The sequence below is a fragment of the Thamnophis elegans genome, chromosome 9 (genome assembly GCF_009769535.1).
Source record: "Thamnophis elegans isolate rThaEle1 chromosome 9, rThaEle1.pri, whole genome shotgun sequence".
In the NCBI taxonomy this organism is placed as follows: Eukaryota; Metazoa; Chordata; class Lepidosauria; order Squamata; family Colubridae; genus Thamnophis; species Thamnophis elegans.
Window position 1 is genome coordinate 55,556,908 of NC_045549.1, and position 24,295 is coordinate 55,581,202.

General features: G+C 36.5%; 1 protein-coding gene across 5 annotated transcripts in view; it reads right to left on the reverse strand.

Moving 5' to 3' along the window:
* CLCN3 (chloride voltage-gated channel 3) overlaps window positions 1–24,295 on the reverse strand; it is a 49,303-nt gene that overhangs the window by 20,556 nt on the left and 4,452 nt on the right. For 2 of the 5 annotated variants that reach the window (XM_032223755.1, XM_032223757.1), the window contains exons 2-5: window positions 22,964–23,131; window positions 7,197–7,360; window positions 6,263–6,362; window positions 1,840–2,027 (exon numbers count right to left, since the gene is read on the reverse strand). In XM_032223755.1, coding sequence (XP_032079646.1) covers window positions 1,840–2,027; window positions 6,263–6,362; window positions 7,197–7,360; window positions 22,964–23,123 — 612 coding nt within the window. In that variant the 5' untranslated portion in view covers window positions 23,124–23,131. Of the gene's footprint in view, window positions 1–1,839; window positions 2,028–6,262; window positions 6,363–7,060; window positions 7,170–7,196; window positions 7,361–13,764; window positions 13,985–22,963; window positions 23,132–24,295 lie in introns of those variants that run through there. The other 3 variants (XM_032223759.1, XM_032223756.1, XM_032223758.1) reach the window with 2 other exon arrangements.

A 24,295-nucleotide genomic window follows, 5' to 3' on the forward strand; every position in this document is an offset into this window, starting at 1 on the left:
CGCTGGAGAGAGTAAAGGCCTAGCCGCGTGGTCCTGGTAGCCTCCGCAGCCTCGTAGTAACTCCTTAACCTGATGATGGAGGCTGCGCGGCAAGCTGTCGGAGAAGTGGGGGGACCCAAGGAATGGCCACATGGTGGCCAAAGCAACACTGCCACCAGGAAACTGCAGTTTAAAAGCGTGGGTGGCGGCGTCACAGCTGGCAACCTAATCTGCGCCCATGCACCACCCGGCAGCGGTCCCCCCTGGAAAGGTAGCAACAGAGTCAAGGCGATGCCAAGAAAGCACGCGAGGCGGAGGCTTGTGATCGGCCACCACACGCAGAGGGGGGCGTTCCAAAATGGTGGCTACAGCCACGCTGCAGAGGAAGGAAAAAGGAAAAAAACCTCTGAGCCAGTCCTTTTAAAAGTCTCAAGCCGAGGAAGCTGTTTGCGGTGCGAGACACCCGCAGCAAGACACCCGCAGCGAACCCCAGCAAGTCAAGCATGCGCGCTTAAGGCGCGGAGGAAAGCACCCCAATCACTAGCTCAATCCTCTCCCTCTCTCACCTCTCAATGATTGTGAAGCACGAAGGAAAAGAACATAAATTTAAAAAAACATAAAAAGGGAAGTAAGCCAATAGAAAGAAAAATAAAATAAATAAAATTTCTGCTAAGTTGGAGAGTCCAAGCCGAATTAATTAAATTAGAAAACAGCTGGAAATTAGTCCTGATGGGCAAACTGAGTTAAAAAATCTGGCCTTAACGAGGAGCAGGAAGCGTGGCCAAAGATTTTGAACTCAGACCTTGGGCAACCAAACTAATTTAACCCATGCTTGGACTCTCTCCAAGCAGTGCACAGGAAAACTTTTGGTTCCAGGCTATCAAAATAATAATAAATGTGTCTTTATTGTCCAAAAAGAGTGATTTACAGCATGCAGAAAAAAAAAAAAAATGATAGGTTAAGTTTTAATAGTGCTGTAAGTAGATGAAATATATATACTAACTTAAAAAATTTCAACAAGATCCATGGCAACCCTGAAAATCCCATCCCACAAATATAGTTAATAAAAATGCCCTTTAATATTTTGTGATAAATAGCTAATCCATTACAGAAAAAATGCTTAATAAAGTATCATTTTGTCTTCGGAAGGCCACCAAAACCTGGCTTTTTACCTCGGTGTTGTGCAAGAATGAGGATATATGGAATTGGTTGTGGGACATCCCAAAGGGATGACTGAAGCACCATGTTTTGTTTTGATAATTTGTAATTTTATAGTTCTGGGTTATATTGGTCGATATGAACCTCCCAGAGCTATGTTTTAAGCTATACAGCCATACAAATCTTTAAATAATAAATAGATAGATAGATAGATAGATAGATAGATAGATAGATAGATAGATAGATAGATAGATAGGCTGGAGATTAAAACATAAGAATAGTTGCAGGAATTGGGTATGGCTAGTTTACAATAATGAAGGACCAGGGAGGACATGATAGCAATATTCTAGTATTTGGAGGTCTGCCACAATGAAGAGGGGTCAAGTTATTTTCCAAAGCACCAGACGGTGGGACAAGAAACACGGATGGAAACTAGAGAAAAGGAACATGGAATTAAGGAGAAACTTGCTAAGAGTGATAACAATTAACCAGTAGAACAGTTGTGAGGTTTTCATCACTGGAGGTTTTTAAGAAGAGACTGAACAGCCAATTGTCTGGAATAGTATAGGGTCTCCTGCTTGAGCAGGGGGTTGAACTAGAGGTCCCTTCCAGCTCTATTCTGATTGATCTAGAAAAACTTTCCTTTTGTTAGACACGGTTTTCTCATCAAGGCACTGATTTCTCTTTAAAGACTATACTTACCTCTGCTTGACCAATTATTAATTCTGCCCACGTTTTCCATAATGGACATTTATCTCTCTCTTCAAATGTTGTTTCATTAGATGCCCAGCAACACTGTTCATGATTGAACCACAGGGCACTGAGACAAATGCCTTCCTTTAAATCAGTCATCCAATCTGCAGCAATATCTATCAATCCAGCCAAAGCACCTAGTACATAAATACAGAATGTTCCATACTTTCAGAGAATAAACACACTCAAAATTATAATGTACTAAAAACACAAGTCTTACTGAGGTTGCTTTTTTGTAAGAAAAAAAAATTAAATATTAGAGCCGCAGTTGTGCAGTGGTTAGAGTGCAGTGCAGTACTGCAGGCTACTTCTGCTGATCACTGGCTGCCAGCAGTTTGGCAGATCGAATTTCACCAGGCTCAAGGTTGACTCAGCCTTCCATTCTTTCGAGGTGGGTAAAATGAGGACCCAGATTGTTGGGGGGGGGGATGTTGATTCTGTAAACTGCTTAGAGAAGGCTGTAAATCACTGTGAAGCGGTATATAAGTCTAAGTGCAATTGCTATAAATGATTTTACAAAAATGCTGACACACCATAACTGTGTCTTTATTTTTCATGTTAAAATATTGAATATGACATAGTATCAAGAATAAACAGTGAGACATAGTTTGGAAAAAATAAACATTGTATAAAACTTTATGATCATGCTGTTTCATGCTAATATTTATAATTAACATAAAATTAGTATAACAAAACATAATAATATTAGCAATAAATAACATACAATTATAAACACATTGGAAGAAGGAATTCTAATGAATACAGTAATAAATTTGTTTCTGATATCTCTATTCATAAATGGAGATTGATGTAAAAATCCTGATTTCTTCATTTCCCATTTTAACATTTCATTATTAGTTCATATGTTAGTTTTTAAACCATAAGCAAAATCCATAAGTTTATAGCTCCAGAGGTCTGATGCTTTGGGGATAAATAAGCAAAGAAAGCAACCAACGATACTGAGTCAACCAGCTATTACTAACTTGGATTACATGCTTAATTTCTCATTTCATAATTAAATATGCATGATTAAGGCATGCATATTGTAACATTACAATTCCAATATATTCTATTTCTAATGGACCTATGTACTGTATGGATGAAATTAATTGTGTAGATTAATATAATTTCTGTACATTCTTTTTAATAACCAAACAAGATTATACTATCCAAGTTACTCTTCTGTAAAGCTTTTCTATTTGTGAATAGTCACCATTAAATATATTTATAATTTCTTTTAGTTTTCTAATACATCTGACAACTCCTTGGGATGCTGTTCCAGAAAATAGTTAACTTCACAGTTTTTTGGAAGACAAAAGAAGATGAAATAGAATAATAGGCATAAAACTCCTCTGTACCATGCAATATAATATAACTATCAAAATTCAAATCATAGTTAACATATTTAAATATCTACAGGTAGTTCTTACAATTACAATGGTGCCCAGAATTTTAGTCATAAGTTGTTGTGGTTATTGAGGCACTATGACAGTCATAAAGTAAGTCACTGTGGTTGTTAGGCAAATCATGTGATCATTAAGCAAACCATGTGGTTGTTAACAAATCCATTCTTCGAAACTGGCAAAAAAACACCAAGTATATATGTATACTTTTTTGTTCTCTCTTTGTTTTAAAAGGAGGAAGACATGTTAAAATTAAATATGTATACTGAAAAGGAATTATAAATACCATCAACATAAAATGGAGCTAGCTCAGAAGCTGAAATACACCAAGTAAATGAGATGAAGAGTGTGAAGTAGAGGAGAGAGGTAAGGGAGGAAGAGAGGGATAGGAGAGAGGACCGGGGGGGGGGGGCGGTGAAGAGGAGGAGAGAAAAGAGGAGTGGAAAGGGGAGAGAGGAGAAGGGGAGAGGAAGGGGAAGTAGAGAAGAGAAGGGTGACAGAGGAAAGAAAGGAGGTAGGAAGGAGGAGAAGAGAGGGAGAAGAAAGTGATGGATAAGGTACAACTATGGTATATGGAGAGCAGAAGAGCCAATAATTGTTTTTGGGAGTTGATGGTAAGATGAATTGATGTAAAGATTTAATAATACAATACAATGTTGGCTATGTAATAGTATACATGTGGTTTATATGTTATGAAAATGAAAAAATAAATTTTTTTATATATGAATAAACCCACCAGAAACTGGTAAAAATATTGCAAATTGTAGTCATAAATGAGAGCCTGTTTGCCGAATGCCCAAAATGCAATCATATAACCATGGCAGGGGAACAATACTCAAAATTATGAGACCAGGTTGTAATTAGTTTTTTTTAAGTACATCGTAACTTCGAACGGTCATTAAATGACCAATCATAAGTTGAAAACTGCCTGTAATTTAATATTTCCATAAGATGCTGGGTTATCTGTACCTTTGGGAATATATACCGATCCATATGACTAACTTGCAGCCATATAACCTTTTGTATTTTTATAAATCGCAATTATGTTTCAAGAAACAGGAAAGCAAGTAAACAATTACTAAGTCAATAGATGTCCATATAAATTGAAGAAATAATTGTAACAACACTTTTGGAAGAGTGAAATGCAAGTGAATTACTGAAAAATGTAGTTGACAATGGAAATTAGACACACAGTTCTTGATAACATGAATTTATGTTGATATAGTGTATGCTGTTATATGAGGAACTTAGTATTCCAAAAACTGGGTTCTGATAAAAACACAACTCTAAAGGAACTTTAAATTTTAGCCTGAACTGTGATTCCAGCATTTCCTCCAGGTTATCACCACAATTCAGGACTAAATCCTGTTTTTCAATCCTAGTTTAAAAGAAGCAGTTAAATTGCATTTCTTGGTTAGGATGTCACAAATATGTAGAAGTTGGAAGAAACAAAAAGTACAAAGTACTTGAACTCACTGCTCATTCATGCTCCAATGAACTGAGGGTTTGTTGGTTTTTGTGAAAGCAATATGTTTCAACAAGCTAAAAAGTACAAGTCTTCAATAGTTATCAAATATTTGTATCCATTCCTTCAGCTTCTAAAAAGTTAAATGGAACTTTATAACCTGCCTGACTTGTTCTCTTCCTAAAAGAAAAAAACCTATGCAATGCACATATTTTATTTGGCATGAAACCAAAATAAAACAATACATTTTTTTCTCAATCAGCAATACTTTAACATTTTATGTTCTACCATAGATCCACAGTATTTTAGCAGAAATGAAATGTGTACTGTGAAAGGAACTCTGCTAGTGCAATTAGCAGAATTCTATGAGATTCAGGACTGGAAAGTATAACTTCTTGTTTATATTAACTGCATGGCTTCCAATACCATGCAGACAAAAAAATATGAGAATCCTGTCTATGTTCCATAGCTGGTTTTCACCGAGCACTATGGTTATCTTAAGCTTATTTATACAAGTAATCCTCTTTTATTAACCACAATTAGAACTGGCAACTTGGTACCTAAGTGACAAGATGAAAATCACAAGACCATGTCTGTGTTTACAATTTTACTTCAGCTTTCCTTCGCTCTAGAGCAGGAACGTCAAACTCGATCCCGTCGCGGACCACATAAAGTGTTAGTTTGTCCTTGGGGGGCCGGGGTAGGCATGGCCTGGTCATTGCGGCTGACTGGGCATGTCCAGGCTTTGGGAGGCAGGGGCCGGGCCCTTGCCATCTCTGGGACAGCCCTGCGGGCCAATGCCACAGGCTATTGCGGAGTACATCCAGCCCGCAAGCCGCATGTTTGACACATCTGCTCTACAGCATCAGGATATAATCCCAAACAGCTGGATGAGCCCAAATGGTGGGGAAGATTTGGAACGATCCTTGGAACGATCTCCCCGTAGAGATTCGCACCCTCACCACAGTCCAGAGCTTCCGCACAGCCCTTAAGATCTGGCTATCCCGTCAGGCCTGGGGATAAGATTTGCATACACCCCACCCGAATGTTGAATGAATGTTGTGTTTTATTGCTATTATTATTTGTATTCACATATTATTTTACGTTTTGTCTTGCACCCCCTTCCCATGAGTTGTAAGCCGCCCTGAGTGCCCTCAGGGAAAAGGCCTATAAGTGACAATAAAATACTAAAAAAATACTAAAAGATTTCTGGAACTGAACTTGGAGGGAGCTGAGGAAAAGGGCAAATCTTATAACACCTTTTCTCTACTCCCTTGTCCTTTGAAATATTCTCCTCATCCCTGGGATAATTAGCAAGAAGAATTACTTTTTTATCACCTCTGGAACTTTGAACAGTCATTGCCTAAGGCAGTCGCTAATCAAGGTCTTCCTATAGATGGGAATTTTGAGCTATTACCTCGGAGTGGGTTTCTACTGAATTCAACACAATTTATTTCTAAATCAAAATACTTAGGATTATATTATTAAAAAAATGAGTTCCTACCTGATGCCAAGCCAGTTAGTGTCACAACCAGCCATCCCGACCATGCATCATACAAACTCTCTGTCATTTCCCATGCTGATTCTTTTTTCTTGCTATTGATCTAGATACAATATATTGTTTAGATTAATACAAATCTTAATTTTATTAACAAAGTAGGATACAGTAGGATACAGTATAGTATGACAATTCAGCCCCAAATTTCTGTTACTAAGCAAGACAGGTAAGTAGGTTTTGCCCCATTTTATGACCTTTCTTGCCATAGTTAAGTGAATCACTACAGTTGTTGTTAGCAACATAGCTGCTAAGTGAATCTAGCTTCCCAATTCATTTTGCTTGTCAGAAGGTCACAAAAGATGATCATGTGATCTTGGGACATTCAACTGTCACAAATACATGCCAGTTGCCAAGCATCTGAAATTTGACCATTTGACCATAGGGATACTGCAACGGTCGTTAAGTAAGAAAAACGGTCATAAATCATTTTTTTCAGTGCCACTGTAACTTTAAATGATCACTAGATGAATGGTTGTAAGGTGAGCACTAGCTACACTTGTTTTCTTGTTAAACTCAAGAGAGGCAGAGAACAGTGAAAGCAATGATAAGCTTCTTATGGATGGATGGATGACCAATATCTTGATTCAGAAGGTGGGCAAATGCTTATTTTTTCAGATGAAAGTATAAGGCAAACTCTAAATAGAAACGTCCAAGCATTTAAATTGATTGTTTATGCATGCCATATTAATATGAGAAACAACAAGATATAAGAACAACACTTTCCCCCCACAAATGAGTGTTTACCTATCTCTTGGAATCAAAAATCATTGGCCACCAGCAGCATGCTATTCATGGCTCTCCTTCCCCATTGGGCCCGCTGGTCTTTCTTCCTTCAGTTTATAAAAGCATCAAGAAAAGTACATTTAAGTATTTTAAATACCCTTCTGTGTCTCTCTCTGTCTTTGCATTTTTCTCGCACCCAATCAATTGTGTGGAAATCATCATAGGTTCCAACTCCAGGAATGGGCTCTTCAAGGAGATCCAATAAATGTGTTGTACTGTTAATACTGCCTCCATTTGTCATTGTATAATGAGTTCCTGCAGCTGAAACAGAATAAACAGTGTCTTAGTTCTGTAAAAAGGAAAATATATAATTTAGCAGCAAAAGGAAATGGGAAAGAAAAGTAAATACACAGACACACATTACATACAAAGTACAAAGAAAAAAAATGGAAAATGATGCCTAATGAATTGAAGAGGTGGCAGTGTCTTGCAGTGGAACAAATGGGATGCTGCAAACCTCCCTCGGGCTTCTCTTCCATGCAATCAAAATAGCTGTATTAGAGGATGTGTTATATTTTTTAGTTCAAAATACCACTTTCCTGCCAGATTACTTTGATTCAGCATCAGCCTGCCTCAGTTACACTGAAAAGGAAGCTCCATTGTAAGGATATATCAAAGGGATAAGCAAGCTATTTTGGATGTTATATGGAGAAGTCTTCATTCTTTCGAAGTTATATAAAATACACTTAGTTTATATAACTTCAAAAGAATGAAGACTTCTCCATATAGACTGTATGATTCAATATATTGAAAGATTAATTGAAAATCTATGAGCCATGAAGAATCAAATACTGTATATTACTACATTTACTTTTCTTTTTGCAATAACATTTTCAAAAAATAAAAGACAGACGCTGCAAAGATGGCATTCTACAGGGCACAAAATATTCCTAAGATTCTGGAGGGCAAAGGCAGTGCCATATAGTGACTTGCCTTTCAAATATAAGTCAGGATTTTACCCTGAAATACTGTAGAGTGGAGGCTGCAGTTGCTGTCTTATTACCAGTGCTGAACAAAGAGAAAGCCACCACTCTAGTTAGTTTCTGTTAGGGAAAGGAGGCCATTTTCCCCATTCTGCATCAAGCAGCAAAATATATTGAAGTAGCTTTAGTTAGGATAGGTCAATCTAGCAATCTAAAAAGCATTTAAATAGTAAAAGTGTCATGCTGACATAAACAATTTAATAATCTCATTTTTAAAAAAAAATAGATACCAAGATGCAATCTATATAGAAGATAAATATACAAGTATTTATCAAATCATCATTTAAATGTACGGATCCCCTTAAACTGCATTTTAACAGTATTAAAGAAGGCATCTAGAAATTATGAAAAGGAATAAGACAAAGTCAAGAACAGAGCACTGTATGAAATTGAAGGATCTATAGAAAATATTGACATTGCAAACAGAAGGCAAATATACAGTATGATTAATATCCATAAAAAATCCACTTGGGAGATCATCATGACTCAAAGTCCTATCCAACAGTAATCCTATCCAAAGTCCTATCCAACAACAGTAATCAAAAATGACAAGACAATTTACTGCCACTCTGAGGGAGGAAATAAAACTGTGTATATCCTTTAAAACAAGCATAAAATAAATTAGGGAGATGGGAGTAGTTTATAGTTTCATATCCAAAATAAAAGAAACTCAATCACGTAAATTGGAAAAAAATCTGAATTGAATTGAATACTTTATTTGGCCATGTAATTAGACACATAAGGAATTTATCTCTGGTGTAGAATCTCTCAGTGTACAGTATATGCTAAGCAACAGAATAATGATAGCCATAATAATGCCAATAAAAGGGGGTAGTAATGAAAATAATGAGACCAAATTCTAAGCATACTATTGCCATACTACGTGGGCAAATACACATAGACATTAAACAGCACTGTGAGCATTGATCTAATACCATTCCATCTATTTTCCAGATTTTCATCAAAGAAAATTTTCACATAATTACCTTCCTTGCACAATTATGTTTTTAGCAATCCGGGAAAGCAATCGTCTGAAGAAATGGTCTGAAAGTGTCCTTGGTAATAAGTGGCTCATCAAAATAGGTCACACACTACAAGAGTATTAGCTAACAAGTTTCAAGTAACATGTTTCAAAACAAGAGCAGAGAAACTTTCAAAACACAAGCTGTGTGAATGAATGACTACTTTAAAGCAGTCTCCCCCCCAAATCAAACGTGTCTTCTAACAATTTTCTTAATTCCCACTGAGTGGAAACAGCAACTCTACTGACACGTTATATTGTGATTCTACGTGACTCTATTTTCCAACATGTTTAGTTAAATTCCTAATTTTAGCTCTATGACCCAGTTACAATTCAAAACTAATCAGCTATCGTAGTTTCTTCTTGGAAAAAATATTGATTAAAAAATTATAAATCATATAAAGTCATTTAAACATATACAATCTAACATTTCAATGTTCCAGAAACCAAATCTATTTCTTTCAAATAAATATGAATTAATACCATCAAATTCCAATATGGAATGGCTTTATTTCTCCTTCTTATGGCTATGAATTCCTTGATTTCTTATAATTAGACATTTTTAAAATAAATACAATACAAATTAATAGCAAACCCATTATTTCTCAACTAAACAGCTTATTAATAATGAGAACCAAAAAAGTGTAGTGGTTAACAGCACTAAATTAGGATCATGGAGGCCAAGATTCAAACCTCCAATTTGTCCTGAAGTTCAATGAGTGACTTTAGGGGAGACAAATATGTTTTCTGTCTACAAACATACATAGCAGGGGTGTCAAACTTGCATTGTCACGTCATCACATGACATATCACAATTTTTTCCCCTTTGCTAAAACGGGGGTGAGTGTGGTCAGCACATGATGCATACAGCCCCGCAGGCCGTGAGTTTGACACCCTTGATATATAGATAGTCCTTGATTTACAACCATAATTGGGATCAGGAGGTGGTTGAGTTGTGCCTGCTTTTCAATTTCTTTGTCATGGTTAAATAAATCATTATAGTTAAGTGAATCATGATTGTCTCAATAACTGCAATGATTCACTTAACAACTGCAATCCGGCTTCCCCCATTTACTTTGCTTTCCAGAAGCCAGCTGGGAACATTGCAAATGGCAATTACATGACCACAGGACACCACAACTGTTATAAATACATACTGATTTCCAAGTACCTGAATTCTGATCACATACAGTGGGGAAGCTGCAATAGTTGGCAAATGTGGGTCCCATATCTCAACAACCACTTTTTCCTTCAATATATTTCTGTTTTCCAACTGAATTCATTCTATATTTATTAAGATATACTTGCTACTATAATATAGCAACATATAATATAGATTGCTGAGATATGAGACCTAAAAATATTGTATGTTGTTCCACTAACTAGAAAAGTCAATAGGACTGGTTGTTTTGCTTAATTGGAAGACCTTGGAATAAAATTATGGATATTTATGTTTTGATTGACTGTTATTGTGAGTCACCTAAGATTATTGTGTATTTGATGGGGGGCCTTATCAGTTCCTTAAATCAATCAATCAATCAATTACAGAATTGAATTTCTACCAACATATAATAATGCAAACAATAAAAGGCAACAATCTCTATAGTTAACTGTATTATGTATTAACTGCCTAATGTATAAACATAGTTTATTCCCTAATGGTTTTGCAATTTTTTAAACTGTACTCAAAAACTCATTTTTGTAATATTTGATCATACAAATATTTGAAATTATTAATTTCCCAGTAACACAGTCATGCTTATAATTAGAAATGAGAAACCTGATAATGAAGTACAATACAGATGAACAAGACAGTTTCGACAAGGAAGAGATAAGGACTGACTTCCTGTTCTGTTGTTTTAAATCAAGTCTCTTTGAAACACGGTTGTCTATTAGACATTAAAAAACTCACATAAATTTCCACCTGTAGAGTATCCTGACTGCACCAACTATTCTTAACATTCAAATGACTCAGGAATGGGAAGACTACAGGGTTGAATATTCCTTAATCCCATAAATAAATGTTTCTTTTTTTTTAAAAGAAGCTGCATAAGGATTTTTATGAACAAATATATTTTATTTTATTTTTTGTGCTCTACACAAGTGATTATATTTTAAAATTAACAGCAGAATGTCAGAAGGAAGGAACAATTTCTGAGATATATTACAATGTAAGAAAGAAAGAGAACAAAATGAAGTCTAGGTAACCTGGTATCAAGCATTCAACGGAGCATTTATATTTAATAATTGATGATAGTATTTTTGCAACATTTAACCTGCATTAAAAAAAGAGAAAAATGGAACCAGTAGCTCCAAAGTTAGCATGACAGGGGAAAAAAACTGTTTTAATATTTCATAATTATATTGTTCAGCTGGTGAGAGTTACATCCCTATTTGGACTAATTGGAGTTTTTAACCTTCTTTCAAAATATTAGGATCAAGGCTTATCCATTTAAGATGCTTGGAGATTTCCAACACAAAATAGCTTCTTCACAAAATACATAACTTGTGGAATTCAATACTGCAAGGCATAGTGTTAGCCATTAACTTGACAGGCTGAAAAAGAAAACTAGACCTACTACTCTATAGTTTTCCAACAGGGTTAGACTAGTGATGGTGAACCTTTTGGGCTCATCTGGTTCTCACATAATTTTCAGAGAGTCCGGAGGCCATATAAAAGCACACCCTATTCTTGCATGGCGTCTGCAGCTTCCAAAGGTCATTCAAGAATGAATAGTGCTTTCCAGCATAGTTGTTTTCAGGTGTTCGTGGATTTTGGCATGTTACCCAAAATGTTGTACTATCTCACCTTTGAAATGTTTATCTTAGATTTGTCATCAATGAATTAGAGTCAGTAGCATTTTTGAATATGGCAGCATGTCTTCAAATACCAATAGCAGAGGACAACAGCAGGAGAAGGATATATCTCCACTTTCTTATTGTATAACCTCCAGAATTTATAAGCCATGGTGAGAAACAAAATTCTGGTCTCAAATGGGCCTTGATTGATGGCTATCCTTACATTCTTATAGAAGAATCTCCATTCAAACAAAACAAGATTACATTCCCAATAATTCCCAAACTCAAGTCAAACATATATCAGTTTGACTTATATATCAGCTCACAGTTTGAAAATTTACATCAAAATCAAATCACCTATTACACACTGCAATAAAGTACATAATATACTAATATATATATATTAGTAGGTACGAATCATATTCAGGGTTGACTTTTCCAGCTGATAAATGAGGAAAGTCAGCATGCATTGGTAGGAGTGAGATGTTCATAATTTTTTCTGTATTCTTTCACTATATATATAAGCATTTCTTTCAGTTTAAATGCCATATGACAGTCATATGCATTTTTTTTAGCAGTAGTTCACCAGAAGTTTACTTTGTCTGGTTATATAAGAATTCAATCTGCTATGTCACAGAAAAGATAACCTACTGTTCAATTTTAAATAAATATGAAACGAAAGGCATAAACAGTCTTAGTACATTTAGAGCAAAGTCCAGGCACACCCTAATCCTATTTAAAGATTTTATTCATTATACGTATGAATAAAGTTATCAGAAAAAGCCCACACATCTTTGAAATAAATGTCAGTAAGATTTTATTTTAGTTAATTTAGTTTATACAGGGGTGCTGAAAAGAAAGCATTTAAAAGAGAAAGTTTCATGGAAGCTCCATATTATAGAAATATAATAGAAAGCTTCACTAGTGCTACTTTACTAATTCTTTTTCCTCTAGCTCATAGTTTTAAGCTAAGACAGCAGCGTCCATGATAAATGCTGGAACTGGAAGAAGAAATGTTTAAAAACTGCCTATCATATTTGTGTGCTGTTTTGCATAATCACTCCATGTCACAATCACTTCTTTAGACTGTAACAGCCATATTAACCAGAAAAATACATGTCTGCTACTATTTGAACAACAGACTCGCTGTGAATTGTCAGCTCCCTGAATTAATCCCTCTCCTTCTCCCATAACCTGAAAACTGCTCATCCTCTAACAATGCTTCAAAGCACCTGATAAAGGAAAAGGCATAAAAATATTTTTACAGCAAACAATGTTTCTAATGGCATATCAATAGAAAAAATAGCATTGAAATCAAAACTTCCAAAGATTGCAAATAAAAACTAATATAACCCATTTTGTTTTTACAATGAAGGACTTGTTTTAAATCATGCAGTAAATTCATATTTCACCAGACATTCAGAATGCCATGAAGGAGTTAATGCTAAACAGCACGTAGAGAGACTTCAACCCCCAGTATGAACAGCATTCTCTTTCACTGAGGAGTCAAAATAGCTTCCTTGATTAATTCTGGTCATTCTAGTTATTCTAGCAGCCATTACTATGGGGTAATATTACACAATTTACATCAAAGCTTAAGTCTTCTGTTTTTTAAAAAAAGAAAACCAGATACCAAAGATGGAGTCGCTTGCTGATGATCTTAAGAAAAAAATGGCTTATCAACAAGGAAGCACAATCCATGTAGGTAGATCTAGTGTAAAACAAATGAGAGGCTTGCCAAAAATGCAGTATTTAAAAGAAACAAAAACAAAAATAAAAAAAGCTTCTCTCTCACTCTGAAAGTAACTGGCCACATGACAAAAAGATAAAAGAAACTAAATCACAACACAAATTTTCTATACCTCTTTTATGCAACTCTCTTAATGGAATGCCATCTCCTCCCCCATCGTATGGTAAATAAGGATCAGAAGATACTTCCATGAGCTTGACAAAAGGAGTTTTAAGAGGACAACAGCCACAGCATTTCTTATAGCACAGCAGCAGACCGAGAAGCTGCCATATTCAATCAGGATTTGGACTGTGTGCGGCTTATTGCAGCAACTCCGTTCTTCCACGATCGATGATGTCATCAAAGGGAAATTATTGCAGCCTGGTTGCTACTGACTACAATCTAGGAGTGCTTAAAGGTGGAACAGCAGACTTAATTTATGAAGTCTGCTGTTTCTGAAGGTGACTAAGCCTGAAGTAAAGCAGAATAAACTGGTTTAAGGAAGTCCAAGCTAAATCAAGCAACATCAGCTTCTATTCATGTCTAAGCACTGAAAAGGCAGCCATAAAAGCCTTACAGCTTGTTCTTTATACAGTCCAAATATTAGAGATTCATTTCTCTAAGAAAAAAAACAATCCAGTAGTATCCAATACTTACATTTTATGTTTAGATCTAGATCTGTAAATTATTACTAACTAGCAGACACAAATCACAAAATGGCTTAAAATAATGAATTTATATTCACATTCAAAAAATGAAAAGTTTGCAGTCATTTAATATATTTCATTTTAAGAATGCCATTGTAATCACTTAACCAATGCAAAAATCTAAGTAAAACATTCTCTTTTAAAGCTTAAAGAAATTTACAACTGTGATAGCAAACAGATACTGGACTGGTATATGCCCTCAACTTACAGCCAGTTAGGAATGTGATCTACAGTTTGATGTGTGACCCTAGTTACACCAAAAGGAGCATACTACGCAGATGCCATATGAGGTGCGAATCATATTCAGGGTTGACTTTTCCGGCTGATAAATGAGGAAAGTCAGCATGCATTGGTAGGAATGAGACGTTCATAATTTTTTCTGTATTCTTTCACTAGTGCATCTTGCCTTTGTAAAGCTGGCAGTGCTATATGGCTCAGAACAAGAAGCCAGCAATTCGGAGTGGTTTTAATACATCTGCTTATAATCCTCAAGGTGTCACTGAATCTGGCATCTATCTAACTAGTATGGTAGCTGTTAAGCCATACAGGGGCATAGTATTCTGCTGTGGATTAGATCAACCCTGGAGTATGTTGTTCTTAGTATTGATTTTTGCCACTGTTTTCTCTAGGTGTATCTTATAGGAAAGAGCTTGATACAATGTTACTCCAAGTACTTTGGATGGGGATTATAAGGGCATAAATTGTTTTTTTTTAAACAATTTTATTTGTTTTTAAACAAGGACAAACAAACATAAAAATAAAAAAACCATCTTCCATTACAAATTGTAGAAAGTGTGTCAGTTGGTTACAGTATTTCCATGCATCTCTTCCATAATCACCACCTGTTTTTCATATCAAATCACATATTTTAAATTCATCTATATTCATGTATATCACAATTATTATATCTCGACCTTAATTTGAGTATAATTGTTTTTACGTCCTTTTATATATAATATTCAAAATCTAGAATAAGATTATATAACATTCCATTAAATCATCCTAAAATCATGCAATCACAATACATCATTATAACATATTCTAGATAAAGCTTTTAAACCTCCTCTCATAATCTCCATCTGTTGTTTATATAAAATTTCATATTATCAAACTAATATAACTACATGCATTGTTATCATTATTAATCATTATTTAACTATAGCCATTGTTGCTTCATTTTATACATACTACTAGTAAACTAAATTTAGCTTAATTTTTATTATACATTTTCATTGCATCAACCTGTATCCCTCCAGCAATAGTATGGTCTTATATCTCTTGCCATTTGTAACATTGATGTTCTAGTTATTTTCTTAATAAATCTTGTATAAACCTCCCTTGGCCACATGTTCCTTTCGTATCTCACAAAAGCTTGAAACCCAACATCTGCTCTTTCCATCAGCTTATCTTTGGTTATCACTAGTGCTTCTATCAAGATTTTTCTCCTTATCTCCGTCAATTTTTCCCTCTTTTCTTCTGTGCTTTGAAGTCTGGGGTAGAGTTCCAATTCACACATCTCCCCTTTCCATATTCTGCTCTTGCCATTACCAACCACACTCACTTTGTTGTCAGTATCCACAATTTTCTTATCTCTTTGCTCATTTTTTTTCTTCCATTTTTTTAACTCTGTCCTCCACTTTCTTCATTTGGCAAACATCCTCAGTTTCTCCATCAGATTTTTCTGTTTTGTATTCCATATTCTCCCATCTTTTTCAATTCTCTCTGTCACAACTAATAGATTTTGAATTTCAAACATAATCATTTGCAATGTTACAGTTTCTTTTTCCTGCTCAGCCATTCTTTCAATTTTGCAGACACTGCCACTATAGGGTTCAAGACTATTTTAATAAACTTCAAACAGGTTCATTTATTATCTTTCAAATCAAAATGTTGTCTTCCCTCCAATAACTAGTGATAGAACTTCCAAAAGGCTCCTGTATAAACAACTTGTGCTCTTCCTACTATCACTGTCAGTAAACAATCTAAAAGAACCTTGAATCTCAAGTGATCAAAGAGAAAGAAGAAAAAACAATGTATCCAGCCTCCAGCCTCTAAGTGGCAGTGTAACTGCTTTTCCTCCTGTTGTTACAACCCTCTTTATAATCCTTATTTTCTTCTTTATATTCCAAGCGTAAGAAAGAAAAAAAACCTTAAATGGAGATCAAAAACAATCAAATCAAGGATTATAAAAAAAGGAGAATTTTAATCCATAGGTATAAGCAAAAGTGAAAAAAGAAGAAAGAATTAATCCATTCAGTTTAAAAAACAGGGAGCCCCTGCAAAAGTTCCATCAGTGAAAAAAAGAAAAAATTAGAAACTAGATAACACACTAAGTTCAATGCAGATCAATTTCGCCGCCTACAGTATTTTGTCGTCAATCTTAACTTAACTTAAAGATTTTTCTTGGGTAGTCTCTTCCTCTGATAATAAAATTTCCTCACCAATTCAACACTTTCTCTTTTAGCTTTCTTCCTGTTCCGGAGTTGTTCCAACTTCAGCAGCTTCATTAGCTGCGTTTCTGTCGTCGGAAAAAAAGGCTGTTCCTGGATCTTTCAGGGACTTTGCAGTGTCCCTGAGATCAGCAGGAGGTGCCCTTCTCAATCACTGTCTCTGCGGGACAGTTTAGGTCCAAATGGACCATCCTGCGGCAGGAATTTGACACTGATCTCGGAACACCTAGATCAGATGTCGTGCCGTCGCGATGTCAGCTCTCTTCTCTTAGGGGCGTAAATTATTGTTTAGTAGACTTCATATACTAGTTTATTAAAATGGAAGTATATAGTTACCGTTTTGCTGGTGCTAGAAGTAAGCCTACAGTCTTTTAAGAATTTCCCCAAGATTTTAAGATCTTTGAACAGAAGCTATTAGCTACCTCCATGTATTTTTCTTATACTGCTATGCCAAATCATCAGTGTATCCAAATTTGCATCCCCTTATCGCCAGCATATCTGATATGTTTAAGTTGAATAGTATAGGTGCCATTACAGAGCCTTGTGGGAGGCCATTGTTTAATCTTCTTACCTTACTTACATTATCCCCCATTATTATCTGAAAGGACTTATGTCTCAGTATGTTATTAATTAGCGGGAAAAATTTTTTGCAGGGATAATATGGCACAATTTGTACAACAACCCATCCTTCCAAATTGTGTCTATGCCGCAGTGTGTATGGCCATGGTTTTAAGACCTCATTGGAAACCTACTTCAATATAACCTGTTAGGCTTAGCATCTGGCCTATACAGCTCCGGTCTTGTCGGAAGCAAACTTATTCCATGGGCAGACATTCCTCTATTATGGGACCCATCATGTTTATAATTAAACTTTCCAGGAATTTGTAACAAGAGCTCAAAAGGATGATTGAGTGATAGTTTTCAACTCTGTTTTGTGGTTTGTTAGGTTTTAGAAGTAATATTATTTTTGCTTTTTTGAATTCTGGTGGGAGACAGCCATTGGAAACTATATCTGAGAGGAATTTACCAATCTAATTCTACCTGCATCTTGTTTATCAGTAATTCTGGATGAATGTGTTTTACCACATTCCAGAGTACCAATGGCAGTGTATATTTCCTTTATAGAGAAGGGACAAGAGTACTCAGAAAACGTTCAGCCTGACACCGAAAAACTTAAAGATGAGATTGGAGTGTCCTTTCACCATTGGAACTTTGGAGAGAGATAACTAAAGATCACTGTTCCCTCTAAGGTGCGCGCGTGCGCGGCCGCGCACATGGCAAGAAACCCCCGCGCAGAGGTTTCTAACTGCCGCGCAGAGGTTTCTTTCAAAGCAAACGTGGGGAAGTCCTTTGCAGGCGGCTAGAACTGCCCGCCCGCAAAGGACCTCCCCAAACTTGTTTCAGCGGCAGCTCTCAGCCTGGGCGGCAGCGTCATGCAGGCTGTGGAAGGAGGGGGAGGAGGAGGGAACCAAAGAGAGGCTTTTACTGAGTCTGCGCCCCACAGCCAGGACCGTCCTTGCGCCTCAAGCCGCGTTTCTTCCTGCAAAGCCCTTCTGGCGCCAAAAGGAACTCTCGGGTTGCCCGAAGGGCTTTGCAGGAAGAAACGCGGCTTGAGGCGCAAGGACAGTCCTGGCTGTGGGGCGCAGACCCGGTAAAAGCCTCTCTTTGGTTCCCTTCTCCTCCTCCTCCTCCTTCTTTCTGCAGCCCCTTCCTCAAAGATTTGGTACCAAAGCAATGGCGGTGAGGAAGTTGTGTCTTTTGGATTTTGCACTGTTGTCTTTTCAATGGTTCTCAGACTGGTTGAACCTTTAGCAGCTGGGGTGATATTCTTTACTGTTAAGGTTACAATTGGATGTGTTGGACAAATCTTAAAAGATGAAACTTTTATTAAAACGTTTGACTTAACTAAAAACGTCTTCCTTTTTCTTCTTCTTCTTAAATATGATTTATTTATTTATTTTTACTTCAGAAGTTTGATGACCGTTGTACAAACTAATCCAACCTAAATGTAGAGGAGGAGAAGAAGGGGGGGGGGGATTTAAAAAGAGCAGAGGAAAAAGAAAAGAAAGCATGAAGAAAACATAAAGAAAGGGATGGGAGGGAGGGAAGGAAGGCACTTTATGTTGAAACAGAAAATATTATATAAGGAAGAAAATGGAAATAACTTAGGAAGGAAGGAAGGAAGGAAGGAAGGAATGAATTGCACTTAATATTGAAGGAAAAGAGAATGAAGGAAAAATTATTGGAAGGATTGAAAGAAGGAAGGAGGAACAAAGAATTACACTTAATATTGAAATGGAAAAGAAAATATAATGAATGAAAGAAGAAGTATAGGAAGGGAAGGAAGGAAGGAAGGAAGGAAGGAAGGAAGGAAGGAAGGAAGGAAGGAAGGAAGGAAGAAAGAAAGAAAGAAAGAAAGAAAGAAAGAAAGAAAGAAACAAAGACTGTTGAAACAGAAAAGATAATATAAGGAAGAAAATGGAAAGACGTATAGGAAGGAAGGAAGGAAAAAAGGAAGACAATGTTGAAATGGAAAAGAATATAAGGAAGAAAATGGAAAAAAGTATAGGAAGAAAGGAAGAAATGTACTTAATATTGAAACAGACAAGGGAATGAAGGAAAAAATATTGGAAGGATTGAAAGAAGGAAGAAAGAATGGAAGGAACAAAGACAATGTTGAAATGGAAAAGAACATAAGGAAAAAAATGGAAAAATGTTAGGAAGGAAGAATTACACTTAATATTGAAACAATTGAATATAATGAAGGAAAAGGAAACAGGAATAAGGGAGGGACGGAGGACTTCAGCTCCCAGAATTTCCCTGGCTGAAGAATTCTGGGAACTGAAGTCCACCCCTCGTAAAGTGACCAAGGCTGGGAAAAGAATCCACACTAGTAGGGACAATGCAAGCTATGCTTCACCCCGTCAGTCCATCTTAGCGTGCAAGAAAGACATCAGACAACGCCATAGTTGCTATGGTAGCATTTGGCTATGCGCAGCGATGCTCTCCTGGTCTTTATGGGTGGGAGGGGGGCAGTTGAGCTATGATGCTAATCCCCTCGTGGGAACACAGAGGGTGGGAGAAGAGAACCAAAGAACTTCAAACTCCAAGGTTCTGGAGTGGAGAATAAGGGGATCAACTTTGTCTAAATGATATTGACATATAAAGAACGGTTGTAGGAACTGGGTATGTCCAGTTTGATGAAAAGAAGGACTAGGGGAGACATGATAGCAGTCTTCCAATATCTCAGGGGTTGCTCCAAAGAAGAGGGAGTCAAGCTATTCTCCAAGGCACCTGAAGGCTGGACAAGAAGCAATGGATGGAAACTAATCAAGGAGAGAAGCAACCTACAACTAAGGATAAATTTCCTGACAGTGAGAACAATTAACCAATGGACCAACTTGCCTCCAGAAGTTGTGAATGCCCCCAACACTGGAAGTCTTTAAGAAGATGTGGGATAGCCATTTATCTTAAGTGGTGTAGGGTTTCCTGCCTAAGCAGGGAGTTGGACTAGAAGACCTCCAAGGTCCCTTCCAATTCTATTTCTATTGTATTCTCTATATTCTATTCTTTCTCTATTCTATTCTAATCTCTTCTGAACTAAATGTTTATCTAGAACTCAAATAAATAGCTGCTTTTTGGTTTTATTTTTTTTAATATTTATCAGTCTCTCTTTTATTCCATACTTCTGGTTGAAAGACTATTCTATGTCATGCTAAACAAATGCATATTCTAGTGGCGGTGGGGGCTCGTTGGCATCTTCAGCAGCAGCCCTGCCTCCTGTGAAAAAACCGAAGATGGAGCAGATCCACGCAGATGACGTTGCTGCAACATGACTGGAGGAGGAATTCTGGGAGTTGAAGTCCACAAGGCTTAAAGCTGTCAGGTTTGAAGACCCCTGGGGTTTTTTTCCTAAAGGGTTAGGGGTGCGAGGGTCTTGTAACTTGACAGCTTTAAGACTTGCACGCTTCAATGCCAGAGTTTCTGAGCCAACATTTTGGTTGCTAAGCAGGACCGTTGTTAAGTGATACTGATATTATATAACACTTTTAATTAAGCGGGTACCTTGAATACAGGTGCTCAGGCATGAAAATGTGCCGCTCAAACACTATACTTTTCCGCTCACACTGAAAAAAAATTAGAGGGAACATTGCTAAAGATACAACTATTTGGCTATTTGGTAAGGGGTTACATAGAGTGTTTGTTCTGTGGGTTGCTCTATTTTCCAAGTTTCCTTAATAGACTCCAAGCTTTCCTGATGGATTTGCTGAAATTATGTGTATTGTTTCCACTTCTTACATCAAGCTGCATCCAAGCTATATAAGAGATCATCAGCAATCTCCGGATCACCACTCTGTAAGAATACCTGGTAGAGTCCTTTAGTATCTTTTCCAACCTGGGATGTACTAAATCCTTGAGGAATATGTCTTTTTGCCAAGGTGATTATTGTCTTCAAAAATTTATGATATAGTGCTGACTACTTGGTGGAATTTACTGCATAGTTTTATCAAGATTTGGAGGCACTGAGGAATCTGTAAGGAAATATTTCTGAGACAATGACCCAATGGGTCACAGGTTGTCTAGTTTCAGTTAACAATAACACTGTGAAGCACAGGATGTATTGTGATAATGCAACACTAGTGGTAAGATACATTGGGATTTAAAATACCATATTTTTCGGTCTATAAGACGCAACCCCCCCCCAAAAAAGTGGATGAAATGTCTGTGAGTCTTATAGAGCAAATGTTGCCGAAGCCCCACCCACCTGCCAGCCCCCACCCTTTGGGCATTTTCAGCCTTCATGTGCCCCGTTTTTAGCCTCCACACATCCCGTTTTCGCCCCGTTCCAGGTGGTGGGTTTTCCTGGAACAGGCTGAAAATGGATGTGTGGAGGCCAAAAATGGGGCACACAGAGGCCAAAAATGGGCCGCGCGGAGGTGGTGACGATCCCCACAGCCTGGCACAGCTGATTGTTGGTATTCCAGGTGGCCGATCCAACCGCCAATCAGTTGCTCATGCTAAATCAGGCTGTGATAACGTGCTGAAGCTGATCAGGCTGTTTGCTGTAAGAAAGCTAGCCAGATGAATACCAATGGATGCTGGGAGGCAGAGGCAGATTTTTTTAAATTGTTTTACTCCCGAAAAACTAGATGTGTCTTATGGTCCAAAGTGTCTTATAGTTCAAAAAATACAGTAGCTAAGTATGGAAATTATTAGATATTTATTCTGACAGTAAAAGAATGCTATTTCCAGTAAGTTGGTTTAATTGAAAACAAATGTATGACAAAGCATAATCATTTCTTTTAGTTTGCTATGATTGGAAACACCAATGCATGCTACAGACAATATACGTCTTCGTTATCAGTCACAAGTAAATTGTTTAAAATTGTATTTCTGGTTGCTCACAAAACAAATACTACTGCACATGGGAAACTGGGAAACATTCCCCAATTAACTAGACATTTTATCTCAGATTGTAGCACCAGTAAGTTTTGCTCTCAAAATGAAGCTTAAGTTCCTGCTTTGCGTTACTTCCATTCCATTTCCAGATTCTTCTGGGTTGTTTATTATCTACAGTTGTGATGTCTGAATTTAGCAATTATAGCTGTCACAACTCAGAATCTGCCTCTAAATCCAAATCAAAGACCTAATTCAGCTCATGTTTTCCATTTTAATTAGAGACAAACAATGATTTGCACTAAGTGTAGTTTTCCTAATTTAGAGGTTATATCTAAAACTATAAAAATCAGAACCAGGAAATGAAAGGGGTATTAGGATTCATGGGCTCAAGCTGTAGCTCCAAATACAAGAAAGCCATATGATATATCAGTACAGTTATTTGTTTCATTTTATATTACATTTATATTAAAAAGTCAATTTCTATTCTTAATGCACCACTGTCTCTAAAAAAGCTATACCACAATGCCAGATTACTAATGTTAAAGCAGGGGCTGCGTGTTGGGAAATGGACTGTGCAAATGGCGGGCGAGTGCACAAACCTTAATTTGTGCATGCACAGGAGCTAGGTTTCATGCATGAAATCATCCCCTCACCACCACCGTCACCACTGCTGCAGGTCCATGGAATGAGAAAGGTTAGGGACTACTGTATTAGATGATATACCAGTAAATGAAAGTAATTAATTAAAGAACATAGCAGTAATATACAGACTCACCAATAGATACGTCACCATCTAATAAATTGTCATCCTCAGAGGTCTGGAAATCCATGATAACACCAGCTCCATCTAGCAATTCTTCATCACTACTAGCACTAGTTATGCTGTTGTAACTATTTCTATAGTAACCTCTAGGGAACAGTTGTTCAGACTCCATTTAGCTTCCTTTGTAAGCAAAAAGAAGAAGACAGAAATAATTAGATGTACACTTCTCTTTAAAGAGGAAAAACAAAAAGGAATTTTGAAGTAATATACATGCTATAAGTGGAATATTTCAATGAAGCTATGGTTAACAGAGTGAGGGGTCTGTGAGACTTTTTGAGTTTGGTTGTTTTCTTGCAGACATTTCATTAGCCAAATTAGATAACATCATCAATGCTAGTCCACTAGCACTGATAATGTTATCTAGTCCAGGCAATGGAGCATATGAAAGAAAACAACCACGCTGAGAGGACCCCCTCATGTCAACCCTGAGCTATAAATATTCTGTCTTATTGTTAACAGAGAATATTATTCACACAAGAGAAGATGCTGAAAATTATTTCAAGGCAATTTTAAAAAAATTAATGAAATTTTGATTTTAATATTTTGAATGTTCCTGGCACTAATGTATTATTAATACTACAAAAACTACATAACTTCAAAAAATAATTTTCCCTGCCAAAAACATTTTTTGAAATCTACAGAAATTATTAAATGTGTTCTTAAGAAAATACTACATTTCCAAAAATGATGACTGAAGGAAATATTTCTTAATGGAAGGACAGAAAGATGATAAACATATAAGCATATAAAATATAGGCTATGAATGAAAGGAGTTTCTTTTGCATAATGGAAAAAAAGGGGCAATGAACAAATATAAGAGAAAACTGAAAAGCATAAAAGTGTGATGAGAACAAATTTCTCTGCTAATAACCTGAGGACATATTTTGTATCTAATGGTGATTTGCTTATTCATAATTTTCTATCAGAAAAATTTCATAATTATAGCACCTGAGTTTCAATACAGGTAGTCCTTGACTTATAGTCATTCATTTAGTGACAATTCAAAGTTATAATGGCACTGCAAAAAGTCACCTATGACTGTTTTTCACACTTACAAATGTTGCAGCATCCCCCATGGTCACACGATCAAAATTCAGACACTTGACAACTGGCCTATATTTATGACAGATGCACTGTTCCAGGATCATGTAATTACCATTTATAACCTCCCTAGCTGGCTAATGACAAGCAAAGTCAATAGGGGAAGCCGATTCACTTAACAACTGCATGATTCATGTAACTGCAGTGATTTGCTTAACAACTGTGGGAAAAAAGGTCATAAAA